The 19,850-nt window shown below is 41.6% G+C and overlaps 2 protein-coding genes across 2 annotated transcripts in view; both read left to right on the top strand.

The window, feature by feature from the left end:
• The first annotated feature begins 1,402 nt into the window (after positions 1-1,402).
• On the top strand, positions 1,403-6,905 carry ccdc65 (coiled-coil domain containing 65). Its single transcript, XM_071531621.1, has 9 exons — positions 1,403-1,549; positions 2,066-2,233; positions 3,127-3,296; positions 3,389-3,527; positions 3,708-3,905; positions 4,591-4,809; positions 4,930-5,082; positions 5,438-5,710; positions 6,846-6,905. Exons 1-9 carry the CDS (start codon positions 1,403-1,405, stop codon positions 6,903-6,905), a joined length of 1,527 nt encoding a protein of 508 aa, XP_071387722.1.
• A 212-nt stretch (positions 6,906-7,117) lies between these two features.
• The window catches only part of prkdc (protein kinase, DNA-activated, catalytic subunit), a 41,046-nt gene continuing 28,313 nt past the window's right edge, over positions 7,118-19,850 (top strand). Inside the window, exons 1-30 of the mRNA XM_071531604.1 lie at positions 7,118-7,283; positions 8,721-8,801; positions 8,862-8,983; positions 9,081-9,155; positions 9,675-9,783; positions 9,896-10,008; positions 10,139-10,238; positions 10,391-10,446; positions 10,595-10,625; positions 10,712-10,869; positions 11,041-11,187; positions 11,496-11,660; positions 11,795-11,963; positions 12,192-12,241; positions 12,409-12,528; positions 12,750-12,911; positions 13,409-13,521; positions 14,095-14,254; positions 14,773-14,859; positions 14,945-15,064; positions 15,392-15,551; positions 16,302-16,411; positions 16,673-16,760; positions 16,933-17,096; positions 17,536-17,688; positions 17,874-17,981; positions 18,170-18,396; positions 18,489-18,583; positions 18,780-18,882; positions 19,362-19,495. Coding sequence (XP_071387705.1) covers positions 7,118-7,283; positions 8,721-8,801; positions 8,862-8,983; positions 9,081-9,155; positions 9,675-9,783; positions 9,896-10,008; positions 10,139-10,238; positions 10,391-10,446; positions 10,595-10,625; positions 10,712-10,869; positions 11,041-11,187; positions 11,496-11,660; positions 11,795-11,963; positions 12,192-12,241; positions 12,409-12,528; positions 12,750-12,911; positions 13,409-13,521; positions 14,095-14,254; positions 14,773-14,859; positions 14,945-15,064; positions 15,392-15,551; positions 16,302-16,411; positions 16,673-16,760; positions 16,933-17,096; positions 17,536-17,688; positions 17,874-17,981; positions 18,170-18,396; positions 18,489-18,583; positions 18,780-18,882; positions 19,362-19,495 — 3,646 coding nt within the window. The remainder of the gene's footprint in view (positions 7,284-8,720; positions 8,802-8,861; positions 8,984-9,080; positions 9,156-9,674; positions 9,784-9,895; positions 10,009-10,138; positions 10,239-10,390; positions 10,447-10,594; positions 10,626-10,711; positions 10,870-11,040; positions 11,188-11,495; positions 11,661-11,794; positions 11,964-12,191; positions 12,242-12,408; positions 12,529-12,749; positions 12,912-13,408; positions 13,522-14,094; positions 14,255-14,772; positions 14,860-14,944; positions 15,065-15,391; positions 15,552-16,301; positions 16,412-16,672; positions 16,761-16,932; positions 17,097-17,535; positions 17,689-17,873; positions 17,982-18,169; positions 18,397-18,488; positions 18,584-18,779; positions 18,883-19,361; positions 19,496-19,850) is intronic.

A 19,850-nucleotide genomic window follows, 5' to 3' on the forward strand; every position in this document is an offset into this window, starting at 1 on the left:
TTCTCTACTGTAAGTACAGCACCATCTGCCGGACATTGTATGTATGTATTTGCATCCCAGCTATTGTCTACTGTGGTTGTAGCAGTACACTGTGGTTTGAGATAAAAATCTGATTTCTGTTTAGATAAAAGTTTCAAAACACAAAAGGCAAAAAAAAAAAAAGCATTCCAAAAACTTTATTAATGGTATGTATGTGTCTGCCAGTTATTCTTCTAAGGTTACAGGTGTTTAATTTAGGACAAAAATCTAATTTTTATTTACATGAAAGTTTAAAATGGCTAAAAAAAAAACCCATCCTGATACACATTTCATGGTTAAACTAGAAAAACATGAAGGGAAAATTTCTTGACAACTAACAAGTGTTGCTAGGTAGATTACTCTGCCTGGACTGGATCTTCTCAATGCTGGAATAATGCGAAAAAGATGATTGGCTTGTTACCACGTGTCAACATGTAAATTTAGAGATTGATCAGCACCAGAGAATTTGGTCACTGTTTGTTGCATTTTTACAATAGTGTAACAAATTCTGTAATAAGTCTTATTGTTAGCTGTTTATCGAAAATGGTTTAGTGCTCTCGACTTTGTCACTGCTGGTTACATATCATGTATATATAATTATAATAATCCCGTGTTATTCTCATTAATGCAGTGTACGTAGTAATGTACAGTTTCGCAAATGTTCTTCTTTGTTTTCATAAATATTTGATACATTTTAATTCAAAATACACGAATAAATAAACTTAAACTTGTATGACCACAGTGTTTTAGTTTTTATTTATTTATTTATTTTTATAAACCCCATATCCGGAACTCAAGCTGTTGCTAGGAGACCGTACACAAAGTCCCACTTCATGACGTTTGCTCACAGGTAAGATGGAAAAACACTTGATACTATGGCTATCTCTTGTTCAGGGCTTTCTAAATTAATATAGTATCAGTTTGAATTAGGTAGACGGGTACTGGTTGCAAATAAGCATTAACAAAATGATTATTTTACGTCAATTTATTACAGCTCTGGCGAGTTGACTTCACGAGCGCTCGCTGTTTCTAGGAAAATTATAATTTAGTTAACGGCTCCAAATAAATGTTGAACTAACTTATTGCTCATTTGGAGGTGTATTTTGGGTTTAGTACAGGATAATGTAGGCTAACTGTCACAGGTATGGTGTGTAACCGTGTGGAGTGTGAAACCGTTATCAGAAACCATATCCATTGTACGTTATCTTGTTGCAAACATAGCTTAAAACTTGCTAGCTCAAAACTTGCTAGGTAACGTTAGCTATAAATAAAACGGCTATGACATGACTAAGATGACTGTGTCTCATTTGGGAGGCGTGTTGCAGTCAGATAAAACTAACGGCAGTCAAACAAAGCACCGGCAGGAGAGGGAGACGGTGGGATAATGCCAAAGAAAGGAGCTAAAAAAGGTGGAGGGGGTAAGCTGGCTGGGAAGACCGAAGAGGAGAGGCTCCTCTACATGCAGCAGAGAGCCCAAGCAGAGGAGGAGATGGCCAAAAAGAAAGAGGAAATGCTTACACAATTTCTTAAGGTAAGGCAGACACTGTATCCATGCAAATCCAATATAAAATCTAGCCTAACAGTAAAGAAAATGTCCTGATTTCAAGCCTACATTTTCTGCTCTTTTGCTAGTAGCTCTATATACACTACCAGATAAAAGTTTGGACACACACATTTTTCATTACTTTTACTGTTTTTCCACATTTTAGAATTATAGTAAAGGCTTCAAAACTATGAAATAACACAAATGGAATTATGCAGTGACCAAAAATTGTGAAACAAATCAAAACAAAATGATATTTTAGATTCATAAAGCAGCCAAACTTTGCCTTAGTGGAAAGGCAAAAGGCTTTGGAAAGAAATTCATACATAGGTATCAACTTTTTTAACACTATTTATATTTGTCTAAGAAACTAATTTCAAGCGTTTAAGCAGAAGCCTTTAGATCAAAATGGCTTCGAGTACATTCAATCAGGTGTGGTCCGGACTTTTGACTGGGCAGCGTACGCCTTCCACTCCGACCCACTCCCCTTCCTTTTGGAATCAGGATAAGCTGCAGAAGGAGGAGAAGAACACCGCCGTCAACCTGCACAAGCTGAACCAGCAGTGGCGGGCCATGCTTCGGCAGACGCGCGACGCCGAGCTGCGCGGGGACATCGCCGTGCTCAGTCAGACCTTCGAGAGGGTGCTGGACTGCAAGGACAGTGTTATCAAGGTGACTTTCATGCCCCAACTCCTGCTGGACTCCCCACACGAAAGTTGCTTCTGATGGTGCCTGGTGTTTGCCTTGATATCAGTGGGTTGTACATGCAGAGATGGGCAAAAATACAGTAAAATGTATCTAGATATAAAATACAAATACATGACTGTTAAATGTATCATTTGCCTTTTAGGTGTTTAGTAATAACTCAGGCATGAAGCCCCAAACAGCAGCCTTGCGTAAAAGAAAAAGGAGAAAAAAAACTAAACTTTTTATCTTTTCTGCCTCTTAATGAACATTTTTAATGAACTTTTTTCTTTTAACAAGTCACTGTTTTCTCTTTTTTTGTTTCTTTTTAGTTGATTTTAAGTACATTGTACAACTACCTTTCCTTAGATTTGAACAGTTATCAAATCACTGTTTACCTGTTTTTTACTTGCTTTTGACTCATGGAGTCACTTCCAGCTGGCACATGCATCAATCAGTGTCCATAGGAAGGAGAAGCCACACAAACTCGGAGTTAAGAGTGTGCGGCTTCTCCTTTCTTTTGATGTTTATGCCTTGCAAGCCAGCACCTCAACAACATAGGTGTGCATTTTTGTTCTTTTCTTCCTTACACATGTCCATAGGAACAGTCAAAACAGGACTGCATATGGAAATCTAAATATTGGAACTCCCCATTTCATTTAGACTTCTTACATATTCTAAAAAAATAATTTAAGTATTTCAAATTCAATATATACAGTATCTTGATACTTTTTTTTCACTCGGGTCAAATACAAATGACAAAATACTCAAAAGTAATGAAAATACACATTTCAAACACCTGTAATTTAAATACTGCCCATCTCTGTGTACATGTGTTATTATCATATATCAATGTCACTCCATCATTCCGTGTGTCGCAGTGCTTGGTGAGTGACCTGAAGGAGGCGGAGCAGCAGTCGGCCCAGGCTCTGCGCTCTCACCAGCAGCGTGTGGAGCAGCTGCTGGCTCTGCAGGGCGGGAGGCTGGCGTCCCTGCAGCAACACTGGAGCAGCGATCTGGAGGAGCTGTGCACCGAGTTCAACTCTGAGAGGTGTGTGTGTTCTTCTCTGACACTTTGACTACAAATGCCATAGGCTGCATTGTTACCCGTATTCTGCCTTGTGCTTTATATGCGTCTTTCAGAGAGCAGATCTTGGCGCTGCATCAGCAAGAGAGCGCCTATTTGGAGGATGGGACTTTTGCCCTGGAGCAGCGCTCTAGCAAGGTGGACAGTGAAGCCCAACAGGAGTACCAGAGCAGTCGGGATGCCATCAAACACAGGGTATCTCATAGAAAGAGAGATTTCATTGTTATCAATATGACTGATATCTGAAACCTCCCCCTGCCTTAAGATCTTCACACTGGGTGTCAGCTCTTTTTCCATCACCTCTACCCTTTCTGAACAAAATATGAAATGTTTGCTTTGAATTTTGTTTGTCATCTCCTGCCGCTCTTTGGTTAGAGCATCAAGGAGAAGCACGCACTGCGGATGCAGACGGAGAGCAAGGTGGAGAGCTTGAGGCGTCAGGTCCAGCAGGTTCTGTCGGGTTACACCGAGGCCACCGACGATCGGCACGTGGCTTTCGAGGCACTGCGCGCCCGTGACCAGCGCAATGCTCAGGAGATCGACGCACAGATGAGAAAGCTGCAGAAGATGCAGGTCAGTTCAGAGGTGTAATATTTGAGAAGAATCTTCATATAGTTAGGACACACCATGTATTGTTTGTTGTTAGTGTGTCTCCTCCAGCTCTCCCTCAAAAGGAAAGGCAGAGCTAACCAATTCAATCCCTCAAATGACACTTCCATCATCTCCAAGATCTCCCCCTCAGTAACTTCTCCAGAATCCATTCTTTCCCGATCAGATAATCCTCTCCTGAACCTCTTTAGATACTAAACACACTCATCATAAGTCAGTGTTTTACATAAGGCCATTCTCCAGGAGTGCCCCTCCTTTCATTTCTGCCTTATAACTAGAGTTCCTCCGCTCATAAAAATATAGCTCGCTGCATAAGATGCTGTTTAAAAAACACACACTTCCCTTACATCTTAATATAATGTCATCATCTTTATTACTAATCATTGTTGTCATAGCAGTAGCATTAGTATTAGTAGTAGTAATATTAATACCTTTTACTTGTATAGCTGTAGTCAGGGCACTCAAATACATATAACACCAAACAACAAATGCATTTGAACCCAAGATCAAAGATATGATAGTAGAGTGCAACTTTGTGTCATCATGTCATTGGAGTGAATTTCTTTGTACCATATTGCTTCGTTCTGTTTGTCCCATAAGATATGTGGATCTCAATAAGTGCTTCCACCTCACTGGTCTGATTTCTCAGGACTCGATCGGCGCGCTGCGGGCGAAGCTAGGCTCCGGCCAGAGGGAAAGTGAGGTGGCTGCACAGGAGCTGAGAGCCAAAAGGGACGAGGTGACCCTGCAGACTCGCCAGCTCAAGGCCCAGCTGAGTCAGGCTCGCGCAGCGGAGAGGAGCCGGCTCACCGAGCTCACCGTCCAGAGCGACGCGGCTGCCAAGAAGCTGCAGGGAGTTGCCGCTAAGGTGTTTATCTCTCAGAAGTCATTTATCCACGTCTTCACTTGGCATTCATTCCCGTTTCTGTCTAGTGATATTCGTCGTTTTTTACCCTCTGCTTGTTGTGCCCTCTGCGGTGTGGTCCAGGGGGAGAAGATTTTACGTCTCGCCGAGATGTGCCGCAAGAAAGAAAGTGAGCGTGAAAAAGTCCTGCCGTTCTACGCTTCCTCTCTAACTACGGAGGAACAAAGCCAGGAAAGACTGATTGCAACGGAGCCACCATCTGAGGAACTAGCAAAGGTAGTGATTCTGCTACAGTTTTATGTAACGTACATGTAATATAACTGTTGCTTAAAGCTGCAATAAGCGATTTTTCTCACCAGTAGAGGGCGACAGAAACCGCAACTCATTTGTAAATAACACACAGCAAAGCCTCTGCACTACGAATTCCTACTAAGGAATTTGACAACAAGCTTTAGAAAAGAGGTGAAAACAGCAACACAGCTGGCTGCTATGTGGATATTGGTCTCAATGAAACATCCACATAGCACACATTAGTTTCAGGATTGGTTATAAGGTCTGATATCACTTATTGCAGGATTAAAGTATGCTGTTACACTGTTCAACACTTTCATCTTTGTGACTCCGCCTCTAGGCAATGCTGGACTACCCAGATTTAGAGCGGTTCTGGCAGCGCTACCATAAGGTTCTGCTGGAGCGACAGTGTCTGGGGAGAAAGAAAGAGGTTCTGAAGCGAGAGAACCAGCAGCTGCAGGTCCTTCTGCGGCAGCACCTGGACGGCATTTCTGTCAGCGGCGAAACCCTCAGCCAGCCCAACTCCCTGCTCATGGTGTCCCAGCCCACCATCGCTGCACCGGCACCTGCCGACCGACAGCGCAGACATCGCACCGTCATTGAAGCTGCACACGTAACAACAACATAAAGTGTAATACAGACCGACAGGGGCAACAAAATGCACATCCGTTACTTGGCTACAGTATTGTCTATATGTGGTGTTGAGAAAACACAGTTGAAGTTTAAAGAACATCTATTGTATTTTCAAGACACCTTTTACTCCTTGTGTTGATGCACCTGTTAAATGGCATGTATTAATATTAAACAAAATGGACATTATGAAACACAAGCACAACTTTTTTTTATTTTATTGAAATTTGTGCCTTGTGCTTATTTCTTCTTGCTTCTTCTTGCTGGGCTTCTGGGCGTTGGCCTTTTTGTAGAGGTTAAGTCCCACCATGCCCAGCAGAGTGGGCACCAGACAGGATGGGCTACCATAGTCTTTACCACATTTAAACAGATATTACCTAATTCTGATACATTTTTCCTAGATGACAAGATGGGCTACCATAGTCTTTACCACATTTAAACAGATATTACCTAATTCTGATACATTTTTCCTAGATGACAAGATGGGCTACCATAGTCTTTACCACATTTAAGTAGATATTAGCTGATTATGATACATTTTTCCTAGATGACAAGAAACCACATTTTACAGGTAGTAGCCTATTCAGGGTTGGTCATTATGAGTGAGAAGCTCAGTTTTTCAGTCTAGTCTCAAGTTGATGGAACACTGGCATTTAGACCTTGAACCATATAGCCTTTAGCCAACACCAATAACAGCAAGTCTTGCAGAGATTGGGAGTGCACAGAGCACATTACAAAAAAAAGGTACCAAAATAATATATATTCAGAAAAGGATGAATGTAATGGTATTTCTAACCAAAAAAGGTATTCCTGACCAAGGTCCCTTCCCTGAGCACATAGCTTGACTAAACCATTCAAATTTAAATCAGGTTATAGCTGACCCTTGCTTTTATTTCACAATGTATAATTATTTTGAGTACTTTATGAGAAAAAAAATGAGAGGAACAAAAATAAGATTTTATTACTTATTACTGATACTTTCAGGTATCAAAAACATAAAAAAAATATTACATTAGAGTGTTTTGACTTATACTGCTGTAATCAACATAGGTAACATTTTATTAAGAAAGTAAGCATTTGTGTAATTGGACATTTGGCTCTAAAATATTTATTTTCAGGTTCAGAGTTCAGGAGACAACTTACTCATGAAACAACTAGCCCAGCTCTATGGCCGCTAGAGGGCGCATATAGGTCACCTGAGAGCCCACTTTGGACCATTAATGGGGGCTTTTATTTTGAAAAATATACACCTTACATCCTTCTGTGTTGACTGATTTTAACAGCGCGCCAGACACTGTTAGCAAGCTCAGTAGATAGTTATCTTTGAATGCGCTCCTCTTGTTATGTTCAGCTCAAGCTTGTGATGTTAGCTTAGCTAATTGCTCCAGTTATGTCTTCCTCCAGCAGCAACGTTGATGGAGGGATTCAAGGGCTTCTTCTGAAACTCCACGAATCACTTTCAGACGAAGACACACGAGCTGCAGCTTTAAAATGTCATGATATTGTCGGTGATTTGGGACAGGAATGCATGCTAACACCAACCGAGAATGAACTTGGTAAGACTGTGAAGCTATTAAGATCCTGCACGTCTTACGCCCCTGTTCCATTCTCTTGACTGCAGAGACGTGGGAGCCAAACGTTATTGACACATCTGGCAGTTTAATGCTTTCTTGCTTATTGGCAAACGTTAAACACGAAGTAGAATATAACTTAAGATCTTTTATGATTTTCAAGGAGCCAACTTTCAGTTCGGCATACACCTGATACACAAAATAGCTCTCGTTTCAATAAAATGTCAACTATTAGACTTGGTTCGTCTGTTATTCCTACTAGCCTCTTCCGCCAAAATGCACCGTGGTGGGCGGGGAACGAGCAGGCTGAACCAGTTACAAAAGTTGAGATTTTAACCAAAAGAAGTGCTGCTTGGTGGATCAGTTATACACCGAATTCACCAAAACGACGTAACGAATTACACATAGTTTCAAATGAGGCTCTACGAGGCGTGCACGGTCGCGGATAAGCAAGGCATCACTAAACTGCCAGATTTTGAATGGTGTTTGGCAAACACCGGGAGAACTCACGTACATGAGCTAGCATCTTGTAAGAGTTTGCTAAGTAGCTTCAGTGGAAGTTTGTTCCCGTAAACTAAGGTCACACTAAACTCGTCGTTTTCAGCACATTCAGTAGCAGACTATTAATATTAGCAACATGTAACGTGGGGAAAGTACTTTCTATTACAATGCATTATCAGGTGCAAGGAGGCGGGTCTTCCTGCCATGAAGGTCGGTTTTAGTGAAGCTAATTTTCTATCAAACCTAAATACGCACGCACTTAAAAGCAAAATAACCATACTCGATACATTCCGTTCTCCCGTATGTAGAGAACTCCACGCTTAAGTCAATTAAAAATCTGGCAATGTAATGAGGCTTTGCTTATAGACAACCAGTACATAGCTCGTAGAATATGACTAAAGAACTTTTGTGAATCGGTAGCATCTACTGGTAAGCTCGGCATGCAAGTGATTAGCAAGCAGTCCTTTATTTCAATAAATTATGAAATTGGAGATTTGTTCACACTCTTAGCTACCGCCCTCCACGGTTCATTTCGGTGGGAGATTGTGTGAATAACAGGCGAACCTGTTCTGAAAGTTAAAATTGTATTGGAATAAGTGGTGCTTGGTGGATTGGGTATATATATATGGCATATTCTCTGTGGAGTTGTAATATATTGGTAAGATAATAGACAAGGGGCTGGAGCATTCTTCACTGTTGGAGGCAGTAGCAAATGTTCCCTAATACAGGCTTTAATATCACATAGGTTTAACAATTCATAGATGAAATAAAGCGGTGGTCCCCTTGTACAGGTATAATGTTGGGATAGAGATGCTAATATTAAATACTACACAAAAGCATGTTTTTTTATATCATTCATTGGAATATTGGGTCATTACATTTGTTTTGGATTCTAACTGTATTTGCATCTTCATCTTGAAGCTTTACAGACATCCTTACTGTTCTCAAAAGAATATGGCCTGCTCACCTTCCTCAGAAAATCCCTGGCGTCAGACGAGGTCGGTATCTGCGAGCATCCAGTAAATAACATAACAAACAGCTAAGTTCTTCTTTTGGTAACAGAAACGTCTTTTTTCCAGCTCCGGGACACCCGGGTTGAGATCATATCTTTCCTGGATAAGTTCTTGGAGAGGATGCGTCCAAGAGTTAAAGGTTGGGAGAAGACTTACGCCATTGATATTAGGGTAAGTCCTCCATTTGGAGCCATGTTGAATGTTTCATCCAAAAAATTAAGGTACAAGTTGATTTCCTGAAAAATGATGGTGTCCACTTTCTTTACAGGACACTTGCATGGTTGTGTACACAAAGGATAAAGGAGCTAAATGCAGGACTCCGGCCCTGGAACTCCTTATCAAGGTTGGTTTTTTATCCGCATCTTGTGCATCTTTCTTGAATGTCAACCTCTCGGTGTGTCAGTGTCAGTGTGATCAACATGATCTGCATTCAGACCTAAAGCAGAAATCCACTCTAAACAGAATTCCCATGCAAATCACACGGTCTTATGACGGTTAAGTCGATATTTGTGAATATGAACTTTAAGAAGATTCTATTGTAATTGAAGGTGGTATAAGCACACCGAGTTTTAATAAGCAATGTTTTGCTGAGCTATTATGTTACTTTGATTATTTTTAGGGCTTTTTAGGAATAGCAAATTTCACAATGTCCACATAGTGTGTCTTTTCTTAGTTGTCAATGGAGAAGCTCCAGAAAGTGTTTCTGTCTTGGCTTTCTTGTTACTAGCTTTGGTAGAGACTTGTATGCCAGTCTGAACAAGGGGATTGAATATAATTTGGATTAAAATTAATGGATGTCCTGTAACCATGCCGTTAGTGTTGCCACACTCTGGTTAGACATATCCCCCTATCTGTTCCGTAGGTTCTTCATATGACGAAGGCTTCCAGCGTGGCTGCAGACTTGAGAGTCTGTGAAATATTCAACAGATACTACAGCGAGCTCTGTCAGAAGAACAAAATAGCGGATTCGGGTGAGTTGTCCCTCTCTTTTTGTTTTAACATCTCACCCAAATGACTTTACCCAGATGGTGAAACTATGAACTACTGAACCATTTGAATCTCTTTTTGTTACCATCACAATAGTCCTTGGTAAAATCTACGAGCTGCTGGGAGTTCTCGGAGAGGTCCACCCCAGTGAGATGGTCAACAACTCTGAGAAACTCTACAAAGCCTATCTAGGAGAGCTAAAAGAACAGGTATGTGTGTAGATGGCATGGATATGAAATACCATATCCGATATTAACAACTGCCAAGCGCAAATGCAGGTAAATTTGCCTTTGTCGGAAATTTATTTAGTCATGGTTTCCTTTCATGTTTTCATTTCAGATGACCTCTTCGACAAAGGAGCCAAAACTTACTGTTGTGGCGGGATGTTTGAGAGGAATCACTGCTCTGATGGTCAACTTCACTAAAACCATGGAAGAAGGTGGGGAATCGCATACATGCCTGCTTTCTTTTTTTTAATAAATATGCTGTTTATTTCACATCTATACAGCCACACATGGAGTATATTCTTGATTCTTTGTCTATGGCGGCGTGATTTGTCCTCAAATGGTTTGCGTCTCTTGACTTGCGCAGACCCAGCAACATCAAAGGAAATATTCCAGTATGCCCTGAAGACGATCCGTCCACAGGTAAAAGACTTTGTGAGATCATGTTGTCCAAGTTTACGTACATACATTATAATTGCACACTGTGCTGCTGTGTCATTGCATTTCACATAACATGTAACACTTTAATACCATTCCTCTTCAATGGCTTGTTTCTCAATCTTTGTTGTAGACGGAAATGAGTCGCTATGCCGTCACCTTTGGTAAGGCTTACAATTTCCCTTGTAAAATAGACATCAGACTCTCTTCAGCTGTAAGAATACAACTGCATGTTCTGTTTCTTCGACAGCTGGGCTGAGACTATTTGCCAAGCACGCAGGCCAGTTCAGCAGCTGCCTGATGGACCACTACAGAGCCGTGTTTGACGTCATGTCCAAGCTCTGTGGACACATCAATGCCGAGATGAAGAAGACCAGCTACTATGCGCTCGAGTCCTTCCTTAAACAGGTAAACACTTAAGGGCTTTTCCAGCACACACACGCACAAAAACTGTGTGGACTTTCACTTCTGGTTGAAAATAAATAAAAGTCCTTTTGATGACTCTCATTCATTGTCAACAGAGCAGCTAGAGATTTCCAAACTCTCATACCCCTACTGTGTTTGGATGGTTATTTTCAGGTTGCGATCCTGGTGGCGGAGAACATTGAGGAGCACAAAAGCAAGCTGAAGTTCTTCATGCAGAAGTTCTGCTCCATTATAAAGACCATGGACTCCACACACAAGGAACTGTCTATCGCCATACGGGGATATGGATTCTTTGCAGCTGTATGTTTATCACTTTGTAGCTGTATGTTTATCACAGTATGCTTATCGCAGTGTTATTTGCCATACTCGATATCGCGGAAAATGGCACAATATTCACGAAATATCGCGATATTCAATATTAGCGAATATCGGCCCAAGCCTAATTCTTGCACTGCGTGATATTTGGTTTCATTACCTGTGTAGTCAACTGGACAGTTTGAAGTTCGGATGTTTATTTGAGGTTCTACTGTAGTTTACATATAATCTAGACTTCTTAGTCCAGTATAGATGTTTCAGTGTTTCTGTAAATTCTTGTTGTTGCCCTGTAGCCATGCAAAAAGGTTTGCCCTCAAGACGTGGACCTGATGTACACAGAGCTGATCCAGCGCTGCAAACAGATGTACCTGACTGAGTCTGACAGGGAGGACGACAGCTTCTACCAGCTGCCCAGCTTCCTGGACTCTATCGCCAGTGTCATCATTCACCTGGACAAGGTAGCGACCTCATTAGTTCAGCTACAGAATATATACTGCGTCGTGACTCACCTGTACCAACTGTGGAATAATGCTAATAATGCTGATGCTTTGTTTTCATTTTGACAACTGCTTATTATCCCGCCTGTTCTCAGATCCCAGAGGTGTATACGCCGCTGCTGGAGCGCCTCCTGGTGGTGCAGATTGACACCTTCCCCCAGTACAGTGAGAGGATGCAGACGGCGTGTTGCCGCTCCATCCTGAAGGTGCTGGTGGCCATGGCGTCTAAGGGACCCGTCCTGTGGAGCTTTATCAGCTCTGTGGGTGAGTTGCTCATGGGCACGTTGGGCCAAAAATGCCTTTCATACATCAAAATAAAAATGGTGTTTTTATGTTTCTGTTGGCACATAACAGCTGGGGAAAATGATGCACCTGAATTCAGCGGCCCTGCTTTGTCACAGAATCACGGATACACCTTCCATATTTGTGCTTTCTTAACTTTTTAAACAATGAAATCCCGAAATGCATCATTCACTTTTGCTTCTTCTTCAGTGCACCAGGGCTTGATCCGTGTCTGCTCAAAACCCATCATGCTTTCTGAGGTTAGACTTTTTTTTTTTTTTTTTGCATGTTTATTTTAACAATGGAATCCACACCTGGAAGTCAGTCTCCCATTCATTGACTTTGCTTTGTCTCATAAAATCTTAGCTTTTTATTTTAGCGATGGGAGAATGGTGTCTCAAAGATACTGTTGTTGTTCTTTCCTCAGGACAAAGACACTGGGAACGGTGAAGGCTCTTCCCAAATGCGTACTGGGAAGTGGAAGGTCCCGTCTAGTCAGGACTACCTTGGCCTGTACAAGAGCCTTCTAGACTGTGATCAGTTGAAGGTATGTTCTTGCCTAAGTTTATAGTATTTTTTCCATTACTTTTGTTCTTTATAGCCTATTATTAGGGGCGAGACGATATGCTTGTCTCACGATACGATTCAATGCGTGATATGGGCGTCATGATTCAATACCACGATACAATGTAGTAAATACAAGTTCAATGACAAGAAAGTCTGACTGCAGAAGTCTGACTTTATTGTTACATTTGTGTCCACCTGCAGGATTCAGGATTTCTGGATGGAGCTTTTGAAAGCCAGAACTCTGCTCTGGTGTCTTTGAGCCGTCTTCTTTATGATGAACTGGTGAAGTCCATTCTCCGCATTGTGGAGAAGTTGGACTTGTCTGTGCAGAAAGTCACAACTGGAGAGGAGGTGAGATCTCAGGTTCCTGTTGTGCCAGTACAGTATTTCCATAACTATGTTGTTGGGCACAGAATTATTTCTGAGTGAGCTTAATTAAATAATGCAGCATTTTCTTTCATATCTGCTGTGTGATTTGTCAATTCATATTTTCTTCCAATCCTGACAACTGAGAAACATGAAAATTATTAAATAACATCATATAGAACTATTTTACCCATCTTTAATGGTAAATCTTGGTATCTAAGTCTGGTGTCTGGTACATTTGAGTTGCTACATAAGTCACCTGATGTAATATGTACACAGGTTTTACTGTTTTTCACTCAAACTGGTATATTGGACCGATATTGTAGCTATTCAAAATCAGATCTGGTCCGGTCAGTGTCATCCACCTCTGATGATGAAGTTTGATTCATTACATATTTGTTGTATAATTGACAATTACTGAACTGATTGTCTAAGGGAAGCCCTTAACATGATTGATTTTAATGTGACATTTTACTTACCTCCTCCTCTGTCAGGGTGCTGATGATGTGGCCGGTGTTGTCCTGCCCTCCTCCGACCCCACGGCTCACCTGCTGCCCAACAAGGTCAAAGACTTCACTGCTTTCATCAACCTGGTTGACTTCTGCAGGTAACGGAGACACAGCACACACCCCTCCCAAGTGGTAGGGTATGATGTAGAATCTCATTTAGCAAAACCTGATGGTGGAATTACATTTTAATCATGGAGATGTGGATATGATATGCAAATAATGTGTAATAACATAGTGGGCTGTATGGAACCTAAGAAAAATTACAAAATGCTTTTGGCAAAATTGCCCATTTAAATTGCCTCAGGTATCATGGCCTCTAGATTTCGGGGTGTAATTGAGGTAAATGCCAAATTTAAATATCATAATTAAAGTGGAAATCTGTATTTTTCCCAGGAAAGATCTACCAGACACTGGGTGTTTAGAACAGTAAATGTAAAAACATGAATCATGAATTGGATATAGGTTGAGTCAGTATTAATCAGAAATGGAGAGTAGCATAATGGACATTTATATGAAAATTTTGTGAATTGTTATTTTAAGTTTAATGACTAATGTTTCTCATATCTAAATTGAATGTACTAAGTATTTTAGCACATTTCTCACTCATTGTAAGCAATCATGATTTCAGTCTTGGGTGACCACAATGTGTTTTTTTTCTCCTACCTTTGCAGTGAACTGTTGCTGAATAAGCATGTGGAGTATTTCCAGCCCTGGGTGTACCCGCTGAGCCACGAGCTCATTCTCTACTCCATAAGGAATCCACTTGTCAGTGGCTTCTACAAGCTGCTGTCTGTCTCCATGAAAATTGCCAAAAGAATCCAATACTACCAGGTAATTTTTCTGCCATTTTCTACTTCTCTTCTCCAGGGTTCCCACTGGTCATGGAATTCCTGGAACATCATGGAATTTTGAGAGGTGTATTCCAGACAGGGAAAGTCAGGGAATTTGATCAGTTCTCTGGGGAAGTCGGGGAATATCAGCGAATTTTACATATGGACCACCATACAGGAATATACCAGAATGCATTTTCCAGCTTGTTTTACCCATTCATTGCATTAGATGGTTTTCATTCTTTTTTTTATGTAAAATGTTGAGGACATGAAAGTGCTCCCATTTAGTTAGAGAAAGTCATGGAAAAGCAATTTTATATCAGAGCCATAGTGGGAAGATCCTGTGTATCATGTTGCATATTGTCGTGCTTGTTCAATGCAGCATGATGCCCTGCAATCTCAGATCTCTGAGGCGTAGGATATTTCCAGATGTCTATGAACTCAGTAGAACAATAGGATTGTTATACAGTGCACTACTTATATTGAATAAATGATAAAAAAGTCTGTTGTTTTGAACAGGGAGTTGGCCTGAAAAGCTCTGCGTCCTCGGAGAGCGACACCGTGAGAAGTGCCTGCTTTGCACTCTTCTCAAAGTTTGGAAAAGAGGTAGCCGCTCTTCATTTCCTCCAATAGTTGTAAATATCTCGCTTGTTTGCGGAGTCAACTGAAACAATGCGGTTTCCCACGTCAGGTCTGTGTGAGAATGAAGCAGTACAAAGACGAGCTGCTGGCGTCCTGCTTGACGTTCGTCCTCTCACTGCACCACAACATCGTGGCTCTGGACATCAAGGCCTACTGTCCCGCTCTTGAGGTGGGATATCCTTTCATTCGTTTTGTTAGGGTATTTTTGAAGGAACTAGTGCAAACCTCTGCCAAGGCTGAACAATTCTCCAACTTGCTGTTTCGCCCAAAGACGTCATTCCTATCACTTACATTTTAAGTTAAATTGATTTGACCCTGCAAACATACCCTTAGGACTTGGAATCAAGTATAAATAAAGGTTCAAAAGAAAACTAAATGTACATACATAGCTGGTTTAGTGGCTTGGTTTTAATTGGTTGATTTTAATAGGTCAGACTGTTTGCTACTAAGATGTGTGTGTGTGTGTGTGTGTGCCTGTGTGTGGACGAATGTGTAGGCGGCCCTGAAGCTGGGTCTGAGCCACGTTCCCTTGGCCAACGCGGCCCTGGATGCTCTGGAGGCCTGGTCCTCCCACATCCCTCTGGAGACCATGCAGCCCTGCTACAAGAACATCCTGCCGCTTCTGGACGGATACCTGAAAACCACCACCACCAACGGTAGGAATATTGTAAAGGGGGGGAGGGGTGTTGTTAATTTTATAAAGGGATTCAACTTGGTAGATAAAGCTATCAGCTTAGGTGTTATCAAGTTGATATCATATTGCAGGATGCAATATGACGATAATTCTATCCCCTATATGATTTGTCCCCTCGAAATATAAATATACGCTAATGAGAAACCTTAAGCAAGGATTGGGCCAATATTTGATCATATCGAATATCGCGATATTTCATGAATATTGCAATATTTTCTGTGCTATTAATAATAATAATACTAGCCTAGAAATTTGATAGAATTTAGAAGAAGTAAAATACCACAAAAAGGGGAAAATAATGGAAAGAGAAAAAAAGTGCCCCTCCCCCACCCCAAGATAATATTGTATATTGCGATATTTTAGATATCGCCCAAGCCTACTTTACGCCCTATTTATGATGTTGTACGCATAATAAAAAGGTCTTCACTACAGCTGAGTACAGTATTTTAAGTTTGTTGCAATTTCTTGTGCGCTGTTTTTTCTATTGAGAAGTCAGCCCAGTTATGCAGACCTATTTTCTGATAGGTCTGCAATTTCATTCTAATTGGCACTAGAAAGGTCTTAAAGTCTTAAATTTAACTTGATAAAACTTGCAGACACCCAGTAAATTCTACATGTAAGCCAGTTATTTTTGTTTGGATTTAGGATTATGCCTTTGATTACGACAATGACAGCCCCAAAAAGTCTAATCCAAGGTGTTTTTGACTTTTAGAGAAGGATGAGAGCAGCTGGGAGGTGACGTCTTCTTCGTCTTCACGAAGTGAGAAAGGATACAGCCGAGTGATGACGCGACTCTTGAAGCAATCCAAACAGATCGCCATGGTAATGGATGGGGAAACGGTATCTTTTAATATTTTAGAAGCGATTCGAGGGGTGGTGAAGATTCAGCTCATCCTAGATGAAGGTCCATGGAGTAAGGTCCATGAGGATGCATAAAGCTAAATCACTGTGTTTTGTAAATATATCAGTATCTTGAGAATTTTAATAATGACCACCAGCAATAGATTGTTGATCATCAAATACATATGATATAAAAATACATGTATATTTCAGCTTACTGACTGTAAGTGTATCTGTAAACAGGAAGATGCTCCTCTGGACATGGTGAGACTGAGGGTGGTGAGGTTGCTTGGTCATCTGGGAGGACAGCTGAACAGGAACCTGGTGACTGGTAGGATCCACACAACCGACGCCACATCTCATTCTATTTTACATTTTAGCCATTCAACCCATGCTTTTAACCAGAGCAACAATGGGTGAGCGGTTAGGGGTGCAGCATTTTGCTCAAGGACAATAGAGATGTTGGCTGTTGTTGATCACGTGCTTCTGTTTCTGCCGTTCAGCGGTCACAGCAGAGGAGATGATGAAGAAGTTTGTTGCCTGGGATTCCGAGAAAAGGCTCAGCTTTGCAGTGCCTTTCGCCGATATGAAGCCCGTCATCTACCTCGACCCATTTCTGCCTCGCATCAGCGAACTGGCTCTGTCCACAAGTGACAGACAAACCAAAGTACGTCATCTAACATCACCATGACCAAGTCAGAGAGTTTCCATTCTGAAAGACAGATGCCTTGAAGTGAATTTAGGAATGAAAGCTCGAGCCAGATATTGAATATCGACACAAAATATTGGCTATTGGCAGCTTCAATCCAAAAATATCTGTATTGGCCCTCTAAAACTGCTACTAGTTGATTCCTGGTCACAATGGTTATGAAATTTGCTATGGGATCTTAAAAAATGTCTTCTAACATACAGCTCTATATCATTTACAGCTTGATATTTAACCTGACCGTATTGGCTCTGACCCAGTAACGCTGCTTGTGGCTCGAGTTTCCATTTCCAGTCATTTACACAACTCTACTATTATTACGACATTGTAACTGCCAAATGAATTTAGTGAAACAAGCAAAGTGGTTATTCTAATCCATTTTGTGTTGCCCTTGGTGCAGGTAGCAGCCTGTGAGCTGCTGCACAGCTTGGTGGTCTACATGATTGGGAAGAGCGCTCAGATGGCGGAGGGGGAGAACAGCTTGCCGCCTATGTACAACCTGCACAAGAAGCTGTTTCCTGTGCTGCTGCGCCTGGCCTGTGATGTGGATCAGGTCAGTGCATGAGGACGAGGCACTTACCGCAGGCAGACTTCCCGCTGGTCATGGAGATCCTGGAATATCATGGAATTTTGAGAGACGTTATTCCAGACAGGGAGAGTCGTGGGATTGCTCTTAATAGTGCATGGTGTGAGATCATCTCTACATGTGTCTGAAGTTGAACATTGTTTTTTTTCCAGGTAACCAGACAGCTCTTTGAACCGCTGGTGATGCAGCTGATCCACTGGTTCACCAACAACAAGAAGTTTGAGAGCCAGGATACAGTCGCTGTTCTGGAGGCCATTCTGGTACGAGTCCCATTCCCCCTTCGTAACACATTTGTCCTTCACTAGAACTGGATTTTAAAACTTATTAACTTTGTGGATGTGTGTGACTGGAACCATTGTAGATAAATGCAATATGATTAGTTCAGATAATTTTATTTATTTAATGGACTAAATTTGGTATATTGCTTTAAATGGCTGTTTTTCTTCAGGACGGTGTGGTCGACCCCATGGACAGCACTCTCCGAGACTTCTGCGGCCGCTGCATCGAGGAGTTCGTCAAGTGGTCGATCAAACAGACCACCCCCAAACAGCAAGAGAAGAGCCCGACCAATATCAAGTCTTTGTTCAAGCGCATCTACAGCCTGGCTCTCCACCCCAACGGGTTCAAACGACTGGGAGCTGCCTTGGCATTCAATAGCATCTACAGACAATTCAGGTAAGATACTGTTTCTTTCTCTTTCTTCCCTGTACAGCTCGGAGATTTAAGGCTCATTTTCCCCCAATGTCATTGTCCGTGTGTCTTCGCAGGGAGGAGAATTCCTTGGTGCAGCAGTTTGTCTTTGAAGTGCTGGTGATATTTGTTGAAAGTCTGGCTCTCGCGCACTCAGATGAGAAATCCTTGGGTAAGGGTTGATCTACTTTAAATACATGGACTTTAAAGTCAGAATTTCATATTGCGATGTCTTTATCAATGTCCTCTAGTAATAAAATGGAAGAGGTGGCTGTAAGGCAGAGTTGCCGTGAAATTTTGGGGTGATACTTGCACACACGCATGCCTTGCCACCGTCACATAAGCTGTGGTTATGCTTATATCCTCAGGTACGCTGCAGCAGTGTGGCAGTGCCATTGATCATCTGAAGAGAATCATCAAACACAAGGCCGATAGCCTCAATCAGCACAACGCTAAGAGACGCATCCCAAGGTCGGTACTCTACGTACTCTGGCGTCAGGGCAAGGGCCGGGTATGGCGAGCTGTGGCACAGAATGACTAATATGATGAAACATTTGAATATGTTATTCCTTACACTTGACCACTCATTTCCTTGTTGGTGACATCATAATTCAGGAAGTCAGAGAAATCGTGGCTGTGATCCTCCTAAAAATCATGTACCGTGTCCCTAGTCTTAAACGGATGTGTGTTTGTGCTCTCCAATGGTGAGGAAATATATGGAAGGAAGAAAAGCTCCGCAAAATTGTGGTCAATGATTCTCGATCATCATGAAGTTGCCTGAAAACCTGGTCTGAAAACCTTACAGTTATTTTGTTTTATTGGTAATTTCAGAATGGATTAGGCTTACACTTCATAGGTTTTCTGCGGTATTTAATTTCCTGACTATCTGTTCTCACTTGTGGGAGGACGATTGTATATACTCATTTCTCTCATTTCTCTTCCTCTTCAAGGGGCTTTCCCCCTGATGAAAAGCTGTGTCTGTCAGATGTGGTTTTGTGGCTTCTCGAGCAATGTGGCCGACCACAAACCGAGTGCCGCCACAAATGCATGGAACTCCTCTACGAGTTCATTCCCCTCCTCCCAGGTGAGCAATCTTTTAGTTAGTAATGCTTCGTCTTGCAAGGTACTTGAACGTCTTTTTAGACATAGAAAATGTGGAGCTCAGGTTTAATTGCAGCAGAAAGCTGCAGATCACATGTTGACGTCTATCAGCGACCAGTAGGAAGTAAGCTAACCCGGCCTATCATTGACACAAACAATAGTCAAATTTTCACAATAGAAATGAGTAAGCTACCTAATTAGAGCAGAGATCCAACAGAAATGTCTAGTGAAGAGGTAACATATCACCATGCTAAATACTGGAATAATAATAATAATATTGCTTTGTCATTTTGCCTCTTTGGCTTGAAAATGAGACTTTTTAGCCTTCGAAGGTAAAA

This window comes from Centroberyx affinis, unplaced genomic scaffold, assembly GCF_046629955.1.
Source record: "Centroberyx affinis isolate AG114_WGS23_722 - 3 ecotype Tasmania unplaced genomic scaffold, CSIRO-AGI_Caff_v1 ptg002102l_1, whole genome shotgun sequence".
NCBI classification, from domain to species: Eukaryota; Metazoa; Chordata; class Actinopteri; order Beryciformes; family Berycidae; genus Centroberyx; species Centroberyx affinis.

What these genes read in the sequence shown, in the direction of transcription:
- ccdc65 (XM_071531621.1), top strand. Translation starts at nt 1,403, where the DNA reads ATGCCAAAGAAAGGAGCTAAAAAAGGTGGAGGGGGTAAGCTGGCTGGG. An exon ending in ACCGAGTTCAACTCTGAGAG is followed by an intron (nt 3,297 to 3,388) that starts GTGTGTGTGTTC and finishes TGCGTCTTTCAG; the next exon opens with AGAGCAGATCTTGGCGCTGC. An exon ending in CCGTCATTGAAGCTGCACAC is followed by an intron (nt 5,711 to 6,845) that starts GTAACAACAACA and finishes ATTTATTTTCAG; the next exon opens with GTTCAGAGTTCAGGAGACAA.